Genomic DNA, 20,526 nt, shown 5'->3' with positions numbered 1-20,526 from the left:
CATAAGTAAGGCTGAGCAAATCCATGTTTGTTGGCACCAAAACCAGGTGTGGTTCTGCTTCCTTCCTCCTGCTCTGGCCACACAGTTCTGCCTTCATTGTTGTGTTGTCCTTAGTGCCCGTTTGACCCCTCTGCAAACCACTTCAGGTCACCAAGCCAGTAGTGAAGTTATTTTGCTGCATTGACTTCCAAACCCTTTGCAAGAGCATACGTGGAGTTCACCCTTCCTGTGTCAGTAAGCTATTAGACTGGCTTACCTGGGAGGAGTTATCAGAACTTGTAGCATTAGTTTAAACCCAATCTTTATGCAAATTGATATGTGTGGTGAAAATAGTCATTCTCTTTAAGACAGGAGGAAGGAATTTGCTGGCAGTATTCTGTCTCTCACAGACATTTGTTACACTGATTAATGGTGACAGGGAGGTTTGTCTGCATTTATGACTCTTGTCTCAGAAGGCCAATGGCTGCATTAGGCAGCTGCAAGGAAGAAATAGCTAAAAATTGCTGAGTAATAATTTGGTTTGGTTTATTTTTGTTTTTGTTTTCAGTGAAGGGAGCAATCTAACCCCCGCTCATCATTACCCTGACTTCAGATTTAAGACGTATGCACCTCTTGCCTTCCGTTATTTCAGAGAACTTTTTGGTATCAAGCCTGATGATTACTTGGTAAGAGCTTACAGTTTTCCTTTGAGTTACAAATGATTGTAATGTATACCAGCTTCATAGTGGCAGAACAGGGTGCTTTAATAGTGCCCAAATGGATAGTAAATTTTGTGTGTAGAGTGGTTTACAACTAGTGAATATTTTTAGTGTTTTATGAAAATGTTAATTCTTTGTCTTTCAGGCTATTCCTATAAAAACCTGCCTTGTTAATTGACTAGAGTAACTTGAGTATTACTGCTCATTCAGGTCATTGTTACTAGAGAAGTTATAGTCAATACTTGTGTGACTTCTACCAATTCAGTTCTAATAAACTGTTCTTGTGTTATTTACGTTATTTATTCACTTCATTAAAGAAGCTCTTGTCTGCAAATGTTCCCATCTAGCCTTGAGAAAACTGGGTGGCAGGCTAAAAAATAAGCATTTTAGAGTACCTCCTTTGTTCTCTGTATTTTATAGTCTGAAGACTTTTTCCTTCTCAGTATTCAACTGTGTACATAAGAAAAAAGTGATGCATTTCATATTGTCATACAAGCAGCCTTTACTTGGTAGAACCACCTTGTGCACTGCCAGGGACGCAGATCCACTATTTTACCTCTTCCGTAGTTATGCTTTTGGAAGGATAGTGTGAAAGCAAAGAGCTGGATTGTTTTGCAGATGTTTGCTTTATGTCTAGTTTGTCTCATTACGGTCCACCCAACAAATCAGAATCCCAGTACAGATTAGCCATTTTGTACATCAGTCAGGTTTTTGTTGTTAACTTCTTTTGAATGAGTTTCCAAATACTTTCCTTCCATTATTGATAACTGTTTATTTAAAAATAAAATAATTTGAAAGACCTTGAAGGAATAAAAAATTAAAAATTATTAAATTGTGCTGAAGGATTACTTAATATATTACTTAGCTGAGTTCTGTTGTGTTCAAGTGTGTTATAAGGGCTTTTTCCCTTGGAAAATGAACCTTAAAGCAAAACTTGACTATTTTTGCTTTTATTTCAGTTGAATGTGGGTGTTTGATTTTAATTCTTTAATACTATGGATTTTTTTATTACTAGGACTCACAACAATAATTATGTATAAAAACAGATATTTCCTTTGAATTGTAGATGTTAGTAGCAGGGAAGTGGAGTTGGGTTGGAATTTTATGAAGGTGTCATTATGTAATGTGTTTTATCTACTTTTATAGACCTGGCAAAAGACTCAGGCTGTAGTTGCCAGCTGCTGAAAAGACTGTACTTCCTAAAGTAGAGCTATGATCACCTGCAACTTCTATTCCATCCAAGGAAGCATTTGCAGTGGCATAGGTTAAAGAGTATAGAAAGACTGCTTGCTGTTGATAAGAGATTTGTGACACTCAGTTTAGCTACAAAATGACTGATCACTGAGGGGGAAATCCCAGTAAAGTCAAATTGTTGCAGATTCTTTTTCCTCTTGGCACAGCAAAAGACACTAGTGATATGTTGCCAAGGAAAAGGGACAACTAGAAAAACTAGTTTCAAAATCAAGTGTACCTTGTTTTCTTGAAAATACAAGAGTAGATTTCCTTCAAATAGGTATTTTTGTGAAATGTAGCAGATATTTCAGTGTATGTTGTTGTAACTGATGCATGTCTCTGTTAGGGTTGTACTTGCTCTGCAAGCATGTTAGAATCCATTTCTGTTGTTTCTGATTCCAAATGGGCGTCACTTTGCAATCAGAGTAGGTTGTAGTCCCTTGTGGTCCAGATGCAGATATGACCAGAGGGGTGCTGTGATCATAAAACAAAATTATTGTTTCAGACCCTTTTGCTAATTGGTTATGACCAAAACATCTGGTTAACAGTTTGCTCCTAGTAGCGTACCTCATGGTTCTGGCTGAACAGTCCCTCCTGTTTCTGTGAAACCTTGATCTGTCATGCAGTGACCATTATTCCAATTCAGTATCTAAAATAGTGTAATGAAATGCCAACTGATTGTCCAACTGTGGCTGAAGGGGAATGGAAGTAAAAAGAGAAATTACAGCAAGCACATGTGAGTTTACACTGTTCATTTGCAATGACAAACCCCATAGATTTGCATTTTCACCTTTTCCAAGGACCTTCAGTGGTAATGCACTGTAGGAGTCAGACTGGATAATGAAGGTAAATATATTTTAACATCTGGTAGAATTAAATTGTCACTGGAAACCTCATGGAATGCTGGCATTTTGCAAGTAAACTTCTTAATCTTTAAGAACTTAATGGTCATGGGCTTGAGGATTTTCTTACTTTTCAGATTTTATTTGATTTTAATCTCTGTCCAGTCAAAATTTGCTGGACTCCTTGTATAGCAGTACTTGGTGGGTAGACTTTTATTTTCCAGGAATGAACTGAATGGTATAATGACCATCACACAGTATAGGCTAATAACTGTGCTTATGCTGTACTGTTTTATTGAGCTTTAATGCTTAGGGTAATTGGTTTGAAAATGCTTACAATAATGACAATTACTCATGAAGCTTTATATATTTAGGCAAGAAAAATGCAATACAGCTGCTGATTTGCTCTGAAGGTCTGTAGTACTGCAGATCAGTATTGCTGTTCTACCTGTAGACAATTGCAGCTGTAGGATTAATAAGAAAGGTGTCTCGTAGTAATTGGAACTGAGTGAAGTGGAGAAGCAGGGAGAGAAACAGGTAACATTTTTATGGCATGCAAAAGTTATTTAAAATTGCAGGCATCGAAAAAGCCGCAACTGGAGCCATGATAAGAAAATGCATTAAGGCAGTGGTTTTGAGTCAATAGGGAACACATTTCTTTAGTTCAAGTGCTCACAAAAGCATATATTTGTTATATTTTCTTGTATAATTTTCTTTACTATCAACACCCACTGAAATTGGTGCCAAGACCCCACTTAAACTGAATGAAAGCTGTTTTGAACAAACAGAACTGTTTTTTTCTTGTGGAATTGCTCAATTCATTTCAGGCAATAAACCAGATATATGTCACTGAAACAGTTATTCCTTTTGTTCTGAGAAGACCAGAAGGCATAGTGTACTGCTAATAATAATTCTCTGGTGCTTACAGTACTCACAATTCACATCCTGTGTAATTTTATTTCTTTCAAAGACTGAAGCCTTCAAATACTGGACTGTACAGCAAATCTCCAAGTGTGTAAAATATGTGATATGTAACAAAGGAAAAGAGTATGTGAATGAAAGTTTAATGATATATTTTAAACAAGCTCTCAAGTTTAGTATAAACAGATTTTCCTATGTTTTTGAGGTTAATGTCACCTCTCTGTTTAGCTTGAGTGAGGCACGAAATGTGAATTAATGGAGATTTAGTAAATGTACATTAGCCTCTGTGTGAGATCTGGTTCTATTAGTAAGGAATGCTCCTTGGTGTGCTTTTCCCTCCTGATGTGATAGTAAATATTACTGTCTCACCATGGAAGAGAGAGCCTGTCTAAGCATCCAAAATAATGGTCCTTCAAAACCCCGTTTTTTGTACTTCACTGGTATTTAGTTTTTTCTGTTTCAGGCAGTTTTCAGTCAGAAAACTACAGTAGCAGCTGTGCTGAGATGATTATTCTTATAGTTTCAATCCCAGTTTCCACAGAAGAGGACTTGTCTCTTTGTATTGAGAAACCACTACTCCTAGTGTGTTTGTCTACCATCTTCTTGTACCTGTTTCATAAATGGCTATGAAAAGTGAATAGTTGCAGTGAAAATGTCATCTTAAGGCTTTTGACTCAAGAATTCTCAATGCTGATGGTGCAGGGATGGACTTTCTCCACCTCAGCCACTGGCTCCGCTCCAGAGAAGGTTTGGCTGGTGCAGTGGGACATGCAGAGGGACCATACGCTCACCTGCCCGTTGCTTCTCCAAGGTCGTGCAGAGTGGGGTGTAACAATGGCCCTGCCAAATCTCAGCCAGATTACTGTGACCCAGCTTGCTGTATGTTAGCGGAGTTGCTGCAGTTGAAACCCAGAGATGAAGCTCCGTGATTCCCCTGTGCCTACCTGAATGTGTGGTGCTTTGTATTAAACTCGTGTTTGAGTAATGCATGCATTGGCAGTGAAAAACAATTTTTGTCTCTTCCAGTACTCAATCTGCAGTGAGCCTTTAATTGAGTTATCCAACCCAGGTGCCAGTGGGTCCCTGTTTTTTGTAACTAGCGATGACGAGTTCATCATCAAAACAGTTCAACACAAAGAGGCTGAGTTTCTTCAGAAGCTCTTGCCAGGTTATTATATGGTAAGTCAGTCAAGACTGTATTTTACCTGTTTTTCCTGTTTTGTGTCACATGATTCAGTTTCATTTGTTGCCTTTTAACCTTTCATTGACTTTATCCGTATTTCTCATAATATATTTTTTTACCCACTTTTTACCCATCTTTTACCTTTCAACTGCACACCCCCATTGTGAAGAGTAGATATAAATCAAGAATATAGTTAAGATTGTAATTGCTGTTCTTCCAGGATTCAAGATGAAGCTGAATGTAGTCTTCTGATTTGATACCAAACTTTGCTTCTAATAAGCTAGTAACAAAAAAGCTTTCTGAATTTCTAATCCAACTTTTTTTTTTTTTTCTCCATTTTTTGCTTGTCTATGCTCTGCATTTCACTCAGAGTGGACAAAGAAAATAGACCGGTCAGTTTCCCTTTTGTTTCTGGACTACTTCTAATTTCCATTTCTCATTTATTAAAACAATTATGTTAAAAAAAAAAACCAAACATTTTTATCCATAGAATTTGTTCAAAACTTAATTTTTGAATGAGGGCTAATGCTAAGTTGATTGTATTGTTTTATGTCTGTCAGTCATCAGAAAGGGAAACCATTGATGCAAAGTAAGAACTTAATTCTTCTTTTAGAAAAACAAAAAAAAGCCCAACAACAAAACACAAACAGAAGAAACCCCATATGTATAAACATAGATTCTCCTGGGTGGTACACAGGACTTTGAATTATTAAACCTGTGACTGACTTTTTTTTTTCTTTACTTTCGTAAAACCTGAAAAATTACTCTCTCACTTGTACTAAAAATGAGGACTATTGCCATTATTATACTAAAGTAACATGGATTCAGTGTTTCTCTTAAAAATATTATGCACTGACAGTATCAGAAAGCGCAACGGTGGCACAAATTTTTTGTAGTGTTACTAATCATGATTATTGACTCAACCTACGTTTGAGTTATTACAAGTAAATATAAGAACTCTTTCCTTTTTTCTGAGAACTTTATCCTCACTGCTACCATATGCAAGAGTTTCCAAATTGTAAAACTTCAATAACTTTGATTTTTTCCTATTAATGTACTTTCTTTCCATAGTTGTATATTGTGATTTAGTAACCATGTAAGACTTGAAGTAACTTTTCCCCTTCTTGCTTTTTCATGCCAAAAACTGGAAGTAGTTTTATTCAGGAGGACATCTTTTGCTTTCACCTCTCTTATCCTCTCCTAGTTAATTTTTTGCCTGTTGTGGAATTTGGCTTATTTCACACATTTCTGTTCTGATGGTCAGTCATGATTCTGTTATGATCTCACATTCCTGTGGAGACAACCTAGTCATTTGGCACTAAGCCTCAACAAGAAAAGCCTCATGGAGACAGGGGTCTGTTTTTCAGAGTCCAAGTCAAGGTAATAGGAACTGCATTTGACACAAACTCCTTAAGCAGGTAGAATGCAAAGATTGTTCGGGCCAGAATAAATAAATGAAATCTTGGGGATGCTTTTGGGTTTGATCTGCCTGCTCTGCTCTTTCATGGGGTCTGGGAAGGAGAAACCTGTCAAAATGCAGTTACTTCTCTGTTCATGGCCTGTGTAAGTTCCTGGCAAAGAGGCAGTATTTATGCTAGCTTTCTGAAATGCAGACCCACAATAAAAATCAACCAGTCAAAGAAACGATACTAAATATGAAAACATGCACAATTTTATTGATGTTTGTTCATGTGCTTTTTTATTAAAAAAAACAAAAACTTTCTAAAGCATGGAAATTTATTGAAAATAGAGATATTTAACAATAAATCTTTTGTTTTAGAATCTGAACCAGAATCCAAGGACTCTTTTACCCAAATTTTATGGGCTGTACTGCGTTCAGTCAGGAGGCATTAATATTAGAATTGTTGTAATGAACAATGTTTTGCCACGAGCTTTGAAAATGCATTTCACGTACGACTTGAAAGGCTCCACATACAAAAGGAGAGCATCAAGAAAAGAGAGGGAGAAGTCCAACCCTACATTCAAAGACTTGGATTTCTTGCAAGACATGCATGAAGGGTTGTATTTTGACTCTGAAACACACAGCGCACTAATGAAAACACTACAGCGGGATTGTCGCGTGAGTAAACATTGTTGACTATTTAAACTTCTGTGTTTGCATCTGTTCTAGATTCACCTAAGCAAAACAGAGAGCAGGATGAGACTCTGTTTAACCTCCATTCCTTTTCCATGCAATTTATTTAGGAAAAACTATGTATGTCAAAGCCCTGATGAAGCTATATTTTAGTTAAGTTGTTGGGATCTGTGATCCTAGAATTGTAGAGTTGGAAGGGATCCACAAGGGTCATCTGGTCTGAGTACAGACTCCATACAGGGCAATCTAAAAGTTAAACCATGTATCCAAGAGTGTTCTCCAAATACTTCTTTTATACTAATAGGCCTGGGGCTATGACCACTTCCCCGGTCAGCTTGTTCTAGTACTTGGCTACCCTCTCACTGAAGAACTTTTTCCTAATGTCCAGTCTGAACTTCCCTGATGCAGCTTTAAGCAATTCCCTCACATCACCAAGCACCCTTTTGCTGTGCTCATGAGGAAGTTGTTGACAGCAATGAGGTCTTTTGGACACATTCTGATATTTTTATATCCTTCTGATATTGTGGAGCCCAAAACTGCACACAGTACTCGGTGAGGCCAACCATTGCTGAGTACAGTGAGACAATCGCTTCTTTCATCTGGTTGGCTGTACTGTGCTTAATGCACCCCAGAATATGGTTGGCCATTTTGGCCACCAAGGCACATTGCTGACTTATTGACCTTGCCATCCAACGCAACCGCCAGATCCCTTTCTACAGGGTTGTCTCCCTGTTTGTCTCTACATGCAGGATTACACGGATCCATCTATGGAAATACAGATTAATAAATGAAAGTAATCCAGTAGCAGTGCCATTTGGTTGGTTGTTTTTTTAATCTTGCTTTCCATTAATTTGGATATTTTAACGATTTTTTTCTGAGGCTCAGTAAATAGCCATGTGGTACCGTTGTTACATTTGATAAACTCTGTGTAGAGCTGCAAGCTCAGTACCGCTTTGGGAAGTCTACCTCTTTGTAAGTTAACAGTAGCTGGGAAGGTTGAGTAGGGATGGCATGTTTAGTGGCAGCAATCTTACTTCTGGAGCAAAGTGATTTCCTTCCCAGATGAAAAGTAGTGCTTAATGTCCACATAACATTTTCAAGGCAGGAGAAGGATACCTGCCATTGTCCTTTGAGAGGACCTTGATGAATGGAGTCAGTGCCTCTTGTAGACAGGCAGAATTATTGTAAAATGGATCTTTTTTTTCTGTAGAAAAGGTAAGAAAATATAAAGTAGGAAAAAGGGGAGTTACCCAGGTCTCTCAGAGTTTCACAAGATTCACAGGGGTTGTAGAAGAAAAGATTGGCTTTGTCTGAGGGGAATCCTAAGAATTCCGGAATAAAACAGCAGAATGGGTAGGCTGAACTCATCACACAGAAGAGGCATCCTGAACATCAGACTTTGTTATTCGCTGCCACCTGTGGCGAAAGATGGAAAGCATTGTTTTTGCACATGAATAGTACTTTTTGTTTAATCCTCACAGAAGTCTGCAATGCCTTGTGCTCTGTTTGTAAAGCTCAGTGACCTAATGTTCAGCTGCATATTCGGTGTGAGATGTTTATCTAACACCACACATTGTTCTTTCTGTAGCCTCTTGCAGCGAGCTTTTCCTGAGCTCCTGCCATGTGTGATAATGCAGAATGTATCAGTATGTCACATCTGGGGATCTGGATGCCTTTTTGTGCATCCCCCCACTTGTCAAAGGTTGCTTACCCAGTGAAAGCCTGGGAGGATCTATTGTACAGAAAATAATGAAGAGAATCTAGAAGAGGGAACTGGGCTGAAAAGTAAAAACAAGAATCAGTCACTTAACTGTTGCATGTAAAGGGGACTCTTACTGGTTCTTTGAAAGTAGGGGCAAATTCTTGCTATGTGTTGAGTGCTGAACTAAACAACAGCTTATTCAATGTGTTATCTTAGATTAACAACTCTAAAGTTTGTCTGCAGTTCTTAAAGGCCCAGCTAAGTCTTTATTAAAATAAAATAAGAAAATTATGTTTAAATTATAAATGTGTATACATAATGCATATATATTACTATAGTATGGATCTGTGTGTGTCTGTATATATACACACACACTCTGAATGTTATCTGTATATTAAAAAATAAGACTGGCATTTTTTCTGTTCAGATAAGTATTACTCTCTGTAAAACAAAGGGAGCAGACACTGTTATCTTTCATAAAGCTGACTACCTGCCTTTAGAAAGAATAGAAATACTCCATCCATTTTGCCACTGCTCTTTTTCTGCCCAGATTTTATTTGGATGGCTACTTGGTGTGAGTGCTAACTGACTTAGATTTTTAGGGTTTCAAAACTTGTTATCTATTTCATTTTATTCCAGAGTGAGAAAGTTAGTGTAGGCACTGGAATTAAAAATTCATCAAAGCAGGAAAATTTTTGATCTTGCTAATATTTCAGGACTGAGGAATTATCTTCTGTGTTGCTTAAATTTGCTTATATTTTCATTGTTTATGTTTGCAATCAGAATCAGTAAGCAATGTTTTTTCTCCTGCTTCTTTAATATAAACATTGTCAGTTGGTAGTTCCTCTCTTCTGTAGCCCCATCATTAAGTGCAGAGGCCTGCTGGTGACCACAAAGAATGTGATGTGGGCCTGTTGTGATCTGTGTCTGTTGCCACCGTATCACCTGCCGCGTTCAGCGGTGGGCCTATGTGTCCCTTGGTCAGCCTTTTATCACAAATATAGCAGTGAAAGCTCTTCTTTGAGCCCTTGACATCTCTTCAAGTCTCAACTCTATCTGAGCTGTGGTTTCCTTGACAATAATTGCAACCTCTTCATGCCCAGGTAATGTTTCTCAGTTCCTCTGTTGTAGCCTGTCTGTCCTCCCCCATCCTGTATGCTGCCTTTTCACACTCAAGTTGTGCTGTGGCTTCTTGGCTTAGCTGGGCTGTCCTCCTGAAAGATCTCACCTGAAAGAGAGCTCCATCCCTAGGGAAAGGTAGGAGCGGTAATAGCAGCGGTGGACCACTGCTGGAGGTTCAGGTCTTGTCTGTCACACCTTCCTGCAGCTCTGATGAGGAGATGTGTGATCTACCTGGTTAGAGGATGGAGCCGTGGGCTGGTGGCTCCAGTAGCCACTGCAGATTGTCAGCTTTGGGACAGGTACAGATTGTGTTCTCCAGCTCCTCAGTCCCCTGCTTGTTATGTTCACATGCAGGGCAACAGGGTCTGAAAACTCTTCTCACATACCATTTTGCACGTTTTGCACCTTAGCTAAACCGAGGAGTATAACGTTACAGTGTTCCTAAAGATGTAATATTCCTGAGTTTATTGTACATGGAATGCACACAGCTGAAAATGTGAACTAGCTTTCAAATTTCAGACTATTGCTGAGACTTGTTATAGCTATCCTATCCTTGGCAGCAGACGCTATCATCATAGTTACTGTTGTGGGTGGCAGGAGGCAAAGGGAGGAAGACAGGGAAGCACTGGAGGCAAACAGTACTAAAAATAAATAATTTCACTTGCCTGAATACCTTTCCTGAAAAATCTTTGCTTTGAAGCCTTATTCACTTCAGAGTGCTTCAATTTATAAAGCAAATGTGCCTGTATTTTTAATAATGGTAAATATTGAGAGTATTGGAAGGTAGTGTCAATAGCTGTGATCTATTTTTAGTGACCATGCTGTTAGTTATTCTGATCAATGTATAAAATTATGAATTATTAAAGAATAGTGCAGATTCTCCAATTTCCAAATAAAATTAGGCTTATAATTATTAAAAGAATCTGTTCTACTAATTAATGAGACCAAGAATGGTACATAAGCAAGTACTATGTAAAAACAAAGTCAGTAAACACATTAAAGACAGTTTAGAGTGCATTTGGGGATTTTTTTTTTCTTAAAGGTGCAGAAAATTAAACTCCATGTCAAAGTTAGCTGCTGTTGTTTTCCATTACAAATACCTAATCCTGCAGAAATTGTTTTCCATTACAAATACCTAATCCTGCAGAAATTGTTTCGATGTGGAGGAATACTTACATGGGGCAAAGGATATAAACTGTGGCACTAAGTGATCTGTTAGGTACAAATAACATTAGCACAATTCTGTATGAGAAAGACTAGAAGTGGGTTAATAGTAGTATTTTATTTTTCATAGTTGATATGGAATCAAAGTAAAGCTGGGCATCCATTACTACTTATTTGATCTTCACTGGAGCTCTTAAGCAGCTTAACAAATACATGTTACCTCTGTTCTAGGCAGAAAGCATGGGGAAGACAGCTGTTCTCTGCCTACAAGGAATTCGAAGTCCAAACACACAAGTAACAAAGTTTGGCTCTTGACCATCCGGTTTTAAAAGTGAAGATAGAGTTTTATAGAGGTACTTGTCAAAAAGTACTGTAGGAGAAGTACACCATCACATTTCATCAGCATGTGGTCCAGTTGTTTGATTATGAAAACACTCTTAATATCTTCCCTGTAATCCTTTAAAGTACGGAAGAACTGGTAACTGTTTAATTAAAAATAAAAATGAAGGAAGTCCCGTATAAAACTGGCAGTGTCATGGTTATACAGAGATATTATTCTACAAATAGTTTCTCATCTAGTTACCTAACAAAGCATGTTAATATAGCTTTAAACAGGAAGCATGAATTCCAGCAGAATAGATAATCACAGGATTCTGTATTAGTAAATCTTTGCTTCACACGCTCACACAGATACAGTATGTTCTCAAATGTCAACTAGTCATATGCAGGAATTTGAGGTATTCTATTAAAAATAGCCTGGTTTTGTTTTTCTCTTTCCATCTGCTGCTGAATCCAAGAGAAAAGAAAATTGAAAATGGCTAAAAGGAGTAGTGCATGTAAATGCAGCTAGCTCTAGTAACTAGGCAAATGGAAAAAAATTTACAGGTATTGTTCCTCCTGCTGTTAATGACTACTTAGTAAGATATTTACCTGTATGCACTCAGATAACTTCTTTTTGTAAGTCAGTGGTCAGTTCCCAGTATTTCTGCCTCCTCTCATGTATAAATATGGGAGATGAAAAAACTGTCTATACGAATCAAACTGTATTTGTTTATCCAGAAATTTGGGATAGAATTCCCCAGAGAAAATGCAAATACATGACATTATAAAAACTGAAGTTTTATTCCCCATGTACCTAAAAACATGGGTAAAGAATGAGCCAGAATTTGTAAGAGCACTAGTGATCTTCATTTGTTACCTAAGGATGGCTTTGTTCTTACAGAAGCATATTTAAGAGGTGGCCTATAAACTCAAAATTAGTTCTTCTCAGTTAGCTTGTTGACCTTAGTGATCCTGTGACACCTGTCACATTTCAAACTACATTAACAAATGTTTTACACAAGCAGATGAGGCAACTCACTGTAAAATCAGGGAATTTTGTCTTGCAGCAAGTAATTAGATTTTCTGTCTCAATAGGAATCGTATTTTCCCAGTTATCAATTGAAATGCTAATGACCTACACATAGGCAAAGTATGCATGTTCTATGATTTCTTACTGGGGCAGACCTCTTCCAAATTCATGAGGGTGGAATGATAAGTTTCTTCTTCTCTCTGTAAATACAGCTATTACTAAGAAGTGTTATTCAAATAATCTTTACTGTTTCCTTCTGCACCTCCTTCGTTAAGGCATGTCTTACTGCAGATGAGGAAACCAAAAGCTTTCCTGATGGATGAAGACTAAATCAGTGGTTTTCTGTCTGTGGCAGAACACTTAATTTTTGTAGTGTATTTTTGCATTAGAAAATAAGGAGAATGATTAGATGCCTCACAGGACCATTATCGGGATTATTAAGCTAAGAACTCCACACTACCTGGAAGATTAAAGTTTGTGAACACTGTTTTTGTCTGGTAGTCGGAGTTATATATATAACATATCCGTACAAACGGTAGTGTTGGCACAACTTGAAGGAATATTGAACTGCAGCATAGGGCAGAAATAACAGATGGCCTGGAGGTGGAGAATGTGCTGATCTTGGATGAAGGGCCTCTTTGTCAGAAACAGTAGTTCAAGGAAAACGGACATAGAACGATACAGCATATCTCTTGTATTTTTATATATTATCACTCCTGTAATGTCAACTGAAATTCCAAATTTCTCTTTACTTCTGCTTTGAAAATCAGAAACCAGATTGTCATTTTTAGGAGTGTTAGTTAACAGTATGTTTCAAGAATTCTGTTGAAATGAGAAGTGACTCTGTGTATGCTTTGTGGGCGTTGGTAATTAATTTTCTTGGGATAGTTTGTAAATCAGACCCATCACTAAGCACTTGATGTTCGTGTACTTGTATCTAAGAAATGCTTATCTTACAAGATAGTTCTTTATTTTGTGGAATTTTTATGTGTCTCCTTACATTAGAGAATAATTGTTGACTTGGTGTAAAATCTGTCTTCTTTCTGTTATGTTAGTTCCTATACCCCTTTTCCAAAGCACTTGTAGGAGAGGAAGTGCTTGCTTGCATGGTTATCCTTTTAGCTGTTGCATTTCATAAGCCTGTGAATTTTTTTTTGAGTAGCATTTTCCTTGATTCTTTCATGAAAATGAGCTGCTGACGTGAGTTGTTTCACATGGTTAGCAATGTGAATGAAGATTTCCCTGTCAAACAGTACACAATTCGGGCTGCATCTAAAATAAAACTGAAATTCCATGGCAGAAATCCTTGCTTTCCTCTTCTAGTCACTGTTTGACATAGTTGAGTGTAGCCATGTCTAAGATAATTCACAGAGTGCTTTAACATCTAATTAGCTCAGAAAAGAAAATCTCATTCAGGGATTTATTTTTCCATGTTCCAAAACAATGTGTTTTGTGATGCCATTTCACTATGTTTTTTGTTTTCTAATATGACATGAAAGCAGAATAATGCTTAAAGCTAAAGGGGATGAGCGATGCTTGCCATCTGGCAGTTGTCAGAGCAGCTAAAGCCAGCCTTGCAGGTGGTACTCGGTGACCAAGTGACAACACTGTGTAGACAGAATCAGTGTAGTTAGTGAAATAACACATATATAAATACAAATGAGATGAACAAATTAATGTCAAGTTAATGAACACAATGTTTACTTGTCATTATCAAATACAACACTTAATCATGCTGTGTGATAACAAATAAAAATATTCTGGCTGAGATCTCCCAGTGCCATTTTGCTAGCAGGATGTATTTCAGAATGGTTACATGAGTAGAGGTTTAATTTCTCTCACTTCTAACTACACAAGGGTTGTGTTTCTGGAAGTTAATGTCAGTTTCTAGTGATCTCACGTGGATAACGGCAGGTGTTTTTCAGGGTTTTCTCATTTTGCTATGAATATAGCCTTTTAATACTGTGATTTGTTTCAGTGTTTTTTCATTAGATTAGGAAATGAATTTTCATTTTGGTACCTTTGTAGCAAAAACTTGCTACTGCTTTTGGAAAGCAGTTCCATCTAAAATGATCAAAACTACTTGCAAGCAACCCTTGACCCAGGAAAAGGCTTATGCCTTTTAGTGTTCTCATGGGATGCTGCATCGTTAGCAGTATCTCAATGTGTTGTAGTCTGTAACTTTTCCTTGGCAAATCAGATTAATTTGTACAACTGTGTGTACAAAACGTTGCTTACGTATTTTAAAACAATAATGATTTGCTATTTGATATATTAATAATGGTACATATGTGAGAACCCTTCAGATATAGTTGTATATTCAGCTGGAAATCCCACTGATGGAAGTAAAATTTCTGTCTTAATACAGACCGAAGAGTTTGACACAAAGAAAGATTTTGTTGAATGCTGATGTTAGAGATTCTTCCTTGTTTTTCTGGTTAATTATTTCAAAGCAGAATTTTCCTTAAAAACAAACAGGAGAGTAAAACATACTTGAATCTGGTCAAAAGGTGTGTATTTGCCTTGGGAGTCGCTGTTTTGGTTACCAGATTTCTAAGGGGAGGTAATCAGAACTGCACATCAAACCAGCAGGCGGGAGGAGGGGCAGAAGGTGTTAGAATATCCTGAAGGCACTTTGTAGACTGAACAATCCTGCTTTTGAGTAGGGCTGTGAATAGGATGTCAAGGGAACAAGGGCTGGAGTTCATTTGCGATGTGCTGTTTGTAAGAATACGTACTGTGGTTATATACTTCAGATGCACATGTGTTCATTTTCCTAATGAACTGGAATAAGAGAATAGCTACTTGTTTTTGTGATGTTTTTCAGAAATCCTAGAACAAAGTCATAAATACTCAAAGATATTTTTAGTCCATTGTATTGCACAAGTAGTATGGGTTTAAGTGGCAGAGGTGAATTGATGCAGTCATAAAGATGAATTTTATCACATGACACATCCCTGTGGAAGAAGCAGCAACATATTATACTACAGCCTTCCATAAGGCTACATCCAGTTCTAGTTGTAGATTATGTAATTAGTGCAGTTAAATCATAACATGTCTGTAATCTAATTCAAAAAACAGTAAAGAATAGCTTGAAGGCAGAGCTGTCAGCAGCTATGTTTAAAACTAAAAAGCAGCAATGCTTTTTCCAAGCCTGAGTAGCTGCTGTAATCAGGTTTTGCATAAGCAGTGTTGCTGACTGCACTAAAGTAAGTATTTTTATAGAAGATGAATTGTATTTTTTTTTCCACCTTCCCAGAGTCTGCTTTCAGTGGAAGAGGAATGCCAGAGATTGAAAAGAATTCAGCTGTATTGTACCTTTGACTTCTACTTAATATAATCAGAAATACAGATAGACTAGAACAGAGCTTTCCTACCTCTTTTCCTATATACGTAGACATTGGAGTCAAAATTATCTCTAATTGGCTCCCTTTTTCTCCTCATGCAATTTCACAGACCACAAGACCTTTCCTGGTGACTGCCAACAAATCTCATTTTGGATTTGCAAAATGTGTGTTAGCCATCCCAGTGTTTTGTGTAAAAATATTTATGCTCTGATAGTCTTCATCTAAATGATATACCTGGAGTTACCGCTTTTTATTTTTCATCTCTGCATCATCTTGTTCTTGTTCACGTAAAAAGATATGCTATTGCCTCTTGATTCCATACCAAAAATTACACCGTTATCTTAGAACATAGTGTGCCAAAACATATCACAAATCATTCCTGATCTGTATGAGGTGAAGGAGAGGTGAGTGGCACAGCACATCCTTCCTGGTTGCTGCTACCAGTTTCTCTTCCTCTAGTTAGCACTGCTGCCATATGAGATATTTAACACAGCTGCTGTTTGCCAACAGTTTCGTTGTATTAGAATCACAGCTTGTTTTAATTCACATTCGCATATTGACTTGAACTGTATTTCCTTTCAATGGCAATATGCCAAACTTCATAATGGTGTAACTGACTAGGAACATAGGACAGTACATGTGCATGAACGAAGCAAGTGGCATCATCTACTGACAGAGGCAAAAATGGTTGGTAGAGCTGGAAGAGAGGGCTGCGTGGTTAAGTCATGCTTCAGAAATAAAACTGCATTTGCAGTTTAGATAGATCTTATTTAGCCTAACAAAGAGAGATGCATGATTTTTTGTACATAAATTGCATCAGCTATTAATGAGAAGGTGGTAGCAAATGCTTTTTTTGACATTTGAAAGTTCTCCAAGAATGCTTTCCCAGTTATAAACAGAAGATCAAGGGAAGCTAGAGAGTAGTCTGGCCAAAAAAGCTCAGGGAAGTCTGGAACATGCATTAGAGGTGACTTTAGAAGGTCTGTAGCTGATACGTATATGGTGGAACTATTAATTGATTATTTGCTATAACTTAAAAGGTGCTGACTGGTCATATCTTCCTTGGCTACAAAATAACACCAGGTTACATTTTGGCTATGTATCTTTCTTTCCTACCTGTAAGGAGCATTAAGCTATTTAGATAGCTAGCACTTTGACCTATGTGGGATAGTGGAAGATTTTTGTTTAATTATAATTAAAGTTCAAGGGAAACTTGTACTTTGTTGGCCTATTTTTAGTGAGGTTTTCAAATGCTGCTGTCTAGTTCATATTTCTATTGTCATATTTTGTTTCAATACAGCCATTTCTTCTTTGTTGATAGGTTCTAGAAAGCTTTAAGATCATGGATTACAGTCTGCTACTGGGAATCCACATACTGTACAGTAACATGAAGGAAAAAGAAGGAGAGGGTTCCCAAAGTGCATCAGACACAAAACGTCATGGAGGACAGAAGGTTCTCTATTCCACAGCCATGGAGTCTATACAGGGCCCTGGGAAGGCAGGGGACACAGTCACCACAGAGACAACAAACACGTAAGTACCATAACCTGCTCTTAAGATTACTGTTGAAACTGACACATTCTGTTTCTTCAGTCTGTGCCACTTGGTATTAAGAGGCAAAGCATTCAAGAAGTACACTGTATTTCAGGGGTTGAAAGATTAAGCCTTCTCTTTTTTAAAAAAAAAAGACCACCTACATTTGCTGCAGAGCAGGAAATTAAAACATTGATTATTAGCTTGACCATCTTTAAAGACATTATAGCTAATTTTCTTAGTTCAGAATGACTTGTGAATGCATGAGAGCATTCATTTATAGACAACATGTTATGAGATAGCTATTACAAGAGTCCCAGGTATATTTTAATTTTAACTGGCAGCAACCTGATAAGCCATAAGCAAAAACTATTTATTAACACTGAAATTGATATTCCTACAATAGTTATTTTCATCTCAAAAGAGTGTACTCAGTACATAGAACTGCATCATCAACTAGGCAAGTGCAGTCACATCCATGTATGATATTTCCTGAGATTAAGAACTACTGCTTTCCTCTTTTCTATCTAGCAAAAACTGCAGTAGAAATAGTATATAGACGATAGTTATTCTGTTGTTTCCTTTGAAATACATTTGGTATTACTAAGAGAATCGTGTTCACCACTCTCATTCTACATTATCAATTCTTCATTATAATGAGGGTTTAATTTCAAACTAAGTTTTAGCTCTTCTCTTAGTTCTTAAGGGAGCTATTTAGATAAATACAACTGATGTCATAGAATCATGTGCTTAAACCTACAGCAAACAAATGGGAAAATTAGGGGTTTTAGCATTTAGAGAGAGTTTCCAGATATTCAGAGCCCTAGAATATAAATTAAAAAGAGCTGAATTTCCCACAGTTTTTACATCATCACTCATATTCACACAGAAGATGTTGAATGCTCATGGAAGAACATGGAAGGAGGGGCTGGCCACTTGGGAAGAATATAAGGCTGTTGTCAGAGGATGTAGAAAGGCAACTAGGAAACCTAAGGCCTCCTTAGAATTAAAACTCGTGAGAGGGGTCAAGGACAACAGAAAGAGCTTCATCAAATACATGGCAGATAAAACTAACACCAGAGGCAATGTAGGCCCACTGATGAATGAGGTGGGTGCCCTGGTCACAGAAATTACAGAGAAGGTAGAGTTACTGAATGCCTTCTATGTCTCTGTGTACTCTGCCAGAAGCTGTCCTGAGGAGCCCCATACCCCTGAGGCCCCAGAGGAAGTCAGGACAATGGAGGAGTTTGCCTCGGTTGATGAGGACTGGGTTAGGGAGCAGTTAGGCAATCTGGACATCCATAAATCCATGGGTCTGGATGGGATGCACCCACGGGTGCTGAGGGAGCTGGCTGAGGTCATTGCTGGACCACTCTCCATCATCTTTGCCAAGTCTTGGGAAATGGGAGAGGTGCCTGAGGACTGGAGGAAAGCTAATGTCACTGCAGTCTTCAAAAAGGGCAAGAAGGAAGACCCGGGTAATTATAGACTGCTCAGCCTCACCTCCATCCCTGGAAAGGTGATGGAACAACTTATCGTTAGCACCATCTCAAAGCATTTCAAGGATAAGAGGGTCATTAGGGACAGTCAGCATGGCTTCACCAAGGGGAAGTTGTGCTTGACCAACCTCGTAGCCTTTTTCGAGGACATAACCAGGTGGATAGACAATGGCAGAGTGGTGGACATGGTCTACCTTGACTTCAGTAAAGCATTTGACACGGTCTCCCACAGCACCCTTACAGCTAAACTGAGGAAGTGTTGTTTGGACGATTGGGTAGACTGGTAGATTGAGGTGGACTGTGAACTGGCTGAAGGGAAGAAGCCAGAGAGTTGTGGTCAATGGGCAGAGTCTAGTTGGAGTGCCTCAGGGGTCGGTGCTGGGGCCTGTATTATTCAATATATTCATCAGTGACTTGGGTGAGGGACTAGAGTGCACTGCCAGCAAGTTTGCTGATGACACCAAGCTGGTAGGAGTGGCTGACACGCCAGAAGGCTGTGCTGCCATCCAGCGTGACCTGGACAGGCTGGAGAGTTGGGCGGGGAAAAATTTAATGGAATTTACCAAGGGCAAGTGTAGAGTCTTACATCTGCCCAGGAACAACTCCAGGCTCCAGTATAAGTTGGGGAATGACCTGTTAGAGAGTAGTGTAGGGGAAAGGGACCTGGGGGTCCTTTTGGACAGCAGGATGACCATGAGCCAGCACTGTGCCCTTGTGGCCAAGAAGGCCAATGGCATCCTGAGGTGTGTTAGAAGGAGGGTGGTTAGTAGGCTGAGAGAGGTTCTCCTTCCTCTCTACTCCGCCCTGGTGAGACTGCAGCTGAAATATTGTGTCCAGTTCTGGGCCGCTCAGTTCAAGGAGGACAGGGAACTGCTGGAGAGAGTCCAGCGCAGAGCCATGAAGATGATGGAGTGGAGCATCTCCCATATGAGGAAAGACTGAGAGAGCTGGGTCTCTTTAGCTTGGAGAAGAGGAGACTGAGGGGTGACCTCATTGATGTTTATAAATATGTAAAGGGTGAGTGTCACAAGGATGGATCCAGGCTCTTCTCGGTGACAACCAATGGTAGGACAAGGGGCAATGGGTACAAACTGGAACACAGGAGATTCCACTTAAATGTGAGAAGAAACTTCTCAGTGAGGGTAACAGAGCACTGGAACAGGCTGCCCAGAGAGGTTGTGGAGTCTCCTTCTCTGGAGACATTCAAAACCCACCTGGACACATTCCTGTGTAACCTCATCTGGGTGTTCCTGCTCTGGCAGGGGGATTGGACTAGATGATCTTTTGAGGTCCCTTCCAGTCCCTAATGTTGTGATTCTGTAATGCTCATGTATGGTGGCATTGGTGTTGTACTGGCAGTTTTGGGGATGTTGTGTTTTGGTTTGGTTTTTGTTTTTGACTGAAAGCCAAAGGTGATATAGGTCATCCAGGAAAGTCCCTGTGTTTATTATATATGGAAACCTACCCAGGGCTCCCATCACTTGAGCCAGTGCATTGGTGCCCAGATGCTGGGCCAGGCAGTGCTGCTGCTGAAGCTGGCTGCAACAGTCGAGTGCTTCCTTGGCCCCTTGCACCATCACCTCTCTTGTATTGATGTACCTGGTGGTGCGGCAAACCTCACTGAGGTGGGTGAAAATAAACCTGGGTCCCACAAAAAAGACCCTTGGATCAGTCTTCTGTTGTGGTTCATTATAAGGCCATATAAGCATGAGGATGAGAACTGATACCCAGCAGGAATAACTGCTGCTTGTACTGGGTTGAATTTACAGTTGTATCTCCAAGGAAAAGCTGACAGAATATAGTTTTGTAAACCACTTAGCATTTCTGAATGTCTGA

General features: G+C 38.7%; 1 protein-coding gene across 5 annotated transcripts in view; it reads left to right on the top strand.

The window, feature by feature from the left end:
• The window catches only part of PIP5K1B (phosphatidylinositol-4-phosphate 5-kinase type 1 beta), a 121,225-nt gene that overhangs the window by 60,799 nt on the left and 39,900 nt on the right, over positions 1 to 20,526 (top strand). For all 5 annotated transcript variants that reach the window (XM_082074248.1, XM_082074250.1, XM_082074249.1 and 2 more), the window contains 4 exons: positions 548 to 665; positions 4,721 to 4,873; positions 6,658 to 6,957; positions 16,980 to 17,191. In XM_082074248.1, the coding sequence (XP_081930374.1) occupies positions 548 to 665; positions 4,721 to 4,873; positions 6,658 to 6,957; positions 16,980 to 17,191 (783 nt within the window). The remainder of the gene's footprint in view (positions 1 to 547; positions 666 to 4,720; positions 4,874 to 6,657; positions 6,958 to 16,979; positions 17,192 to 20,526) is intronic.

This window comes from Streptopelia decaocto, assembly GCF_964273445.1.
Source record: "Streptopelia decaocto genome assembly, chromosome: Z".
NCBI lineage: Eukaryota > Metazoa > Chordata > Aves > Columbiformes > Columbidae > Streptopelia > Streptopelia decaocto.
Note: the sequence above shows the minus strand (reverse complement) of the source record. Positions and strands in the feature narration are given on the sequence as shown.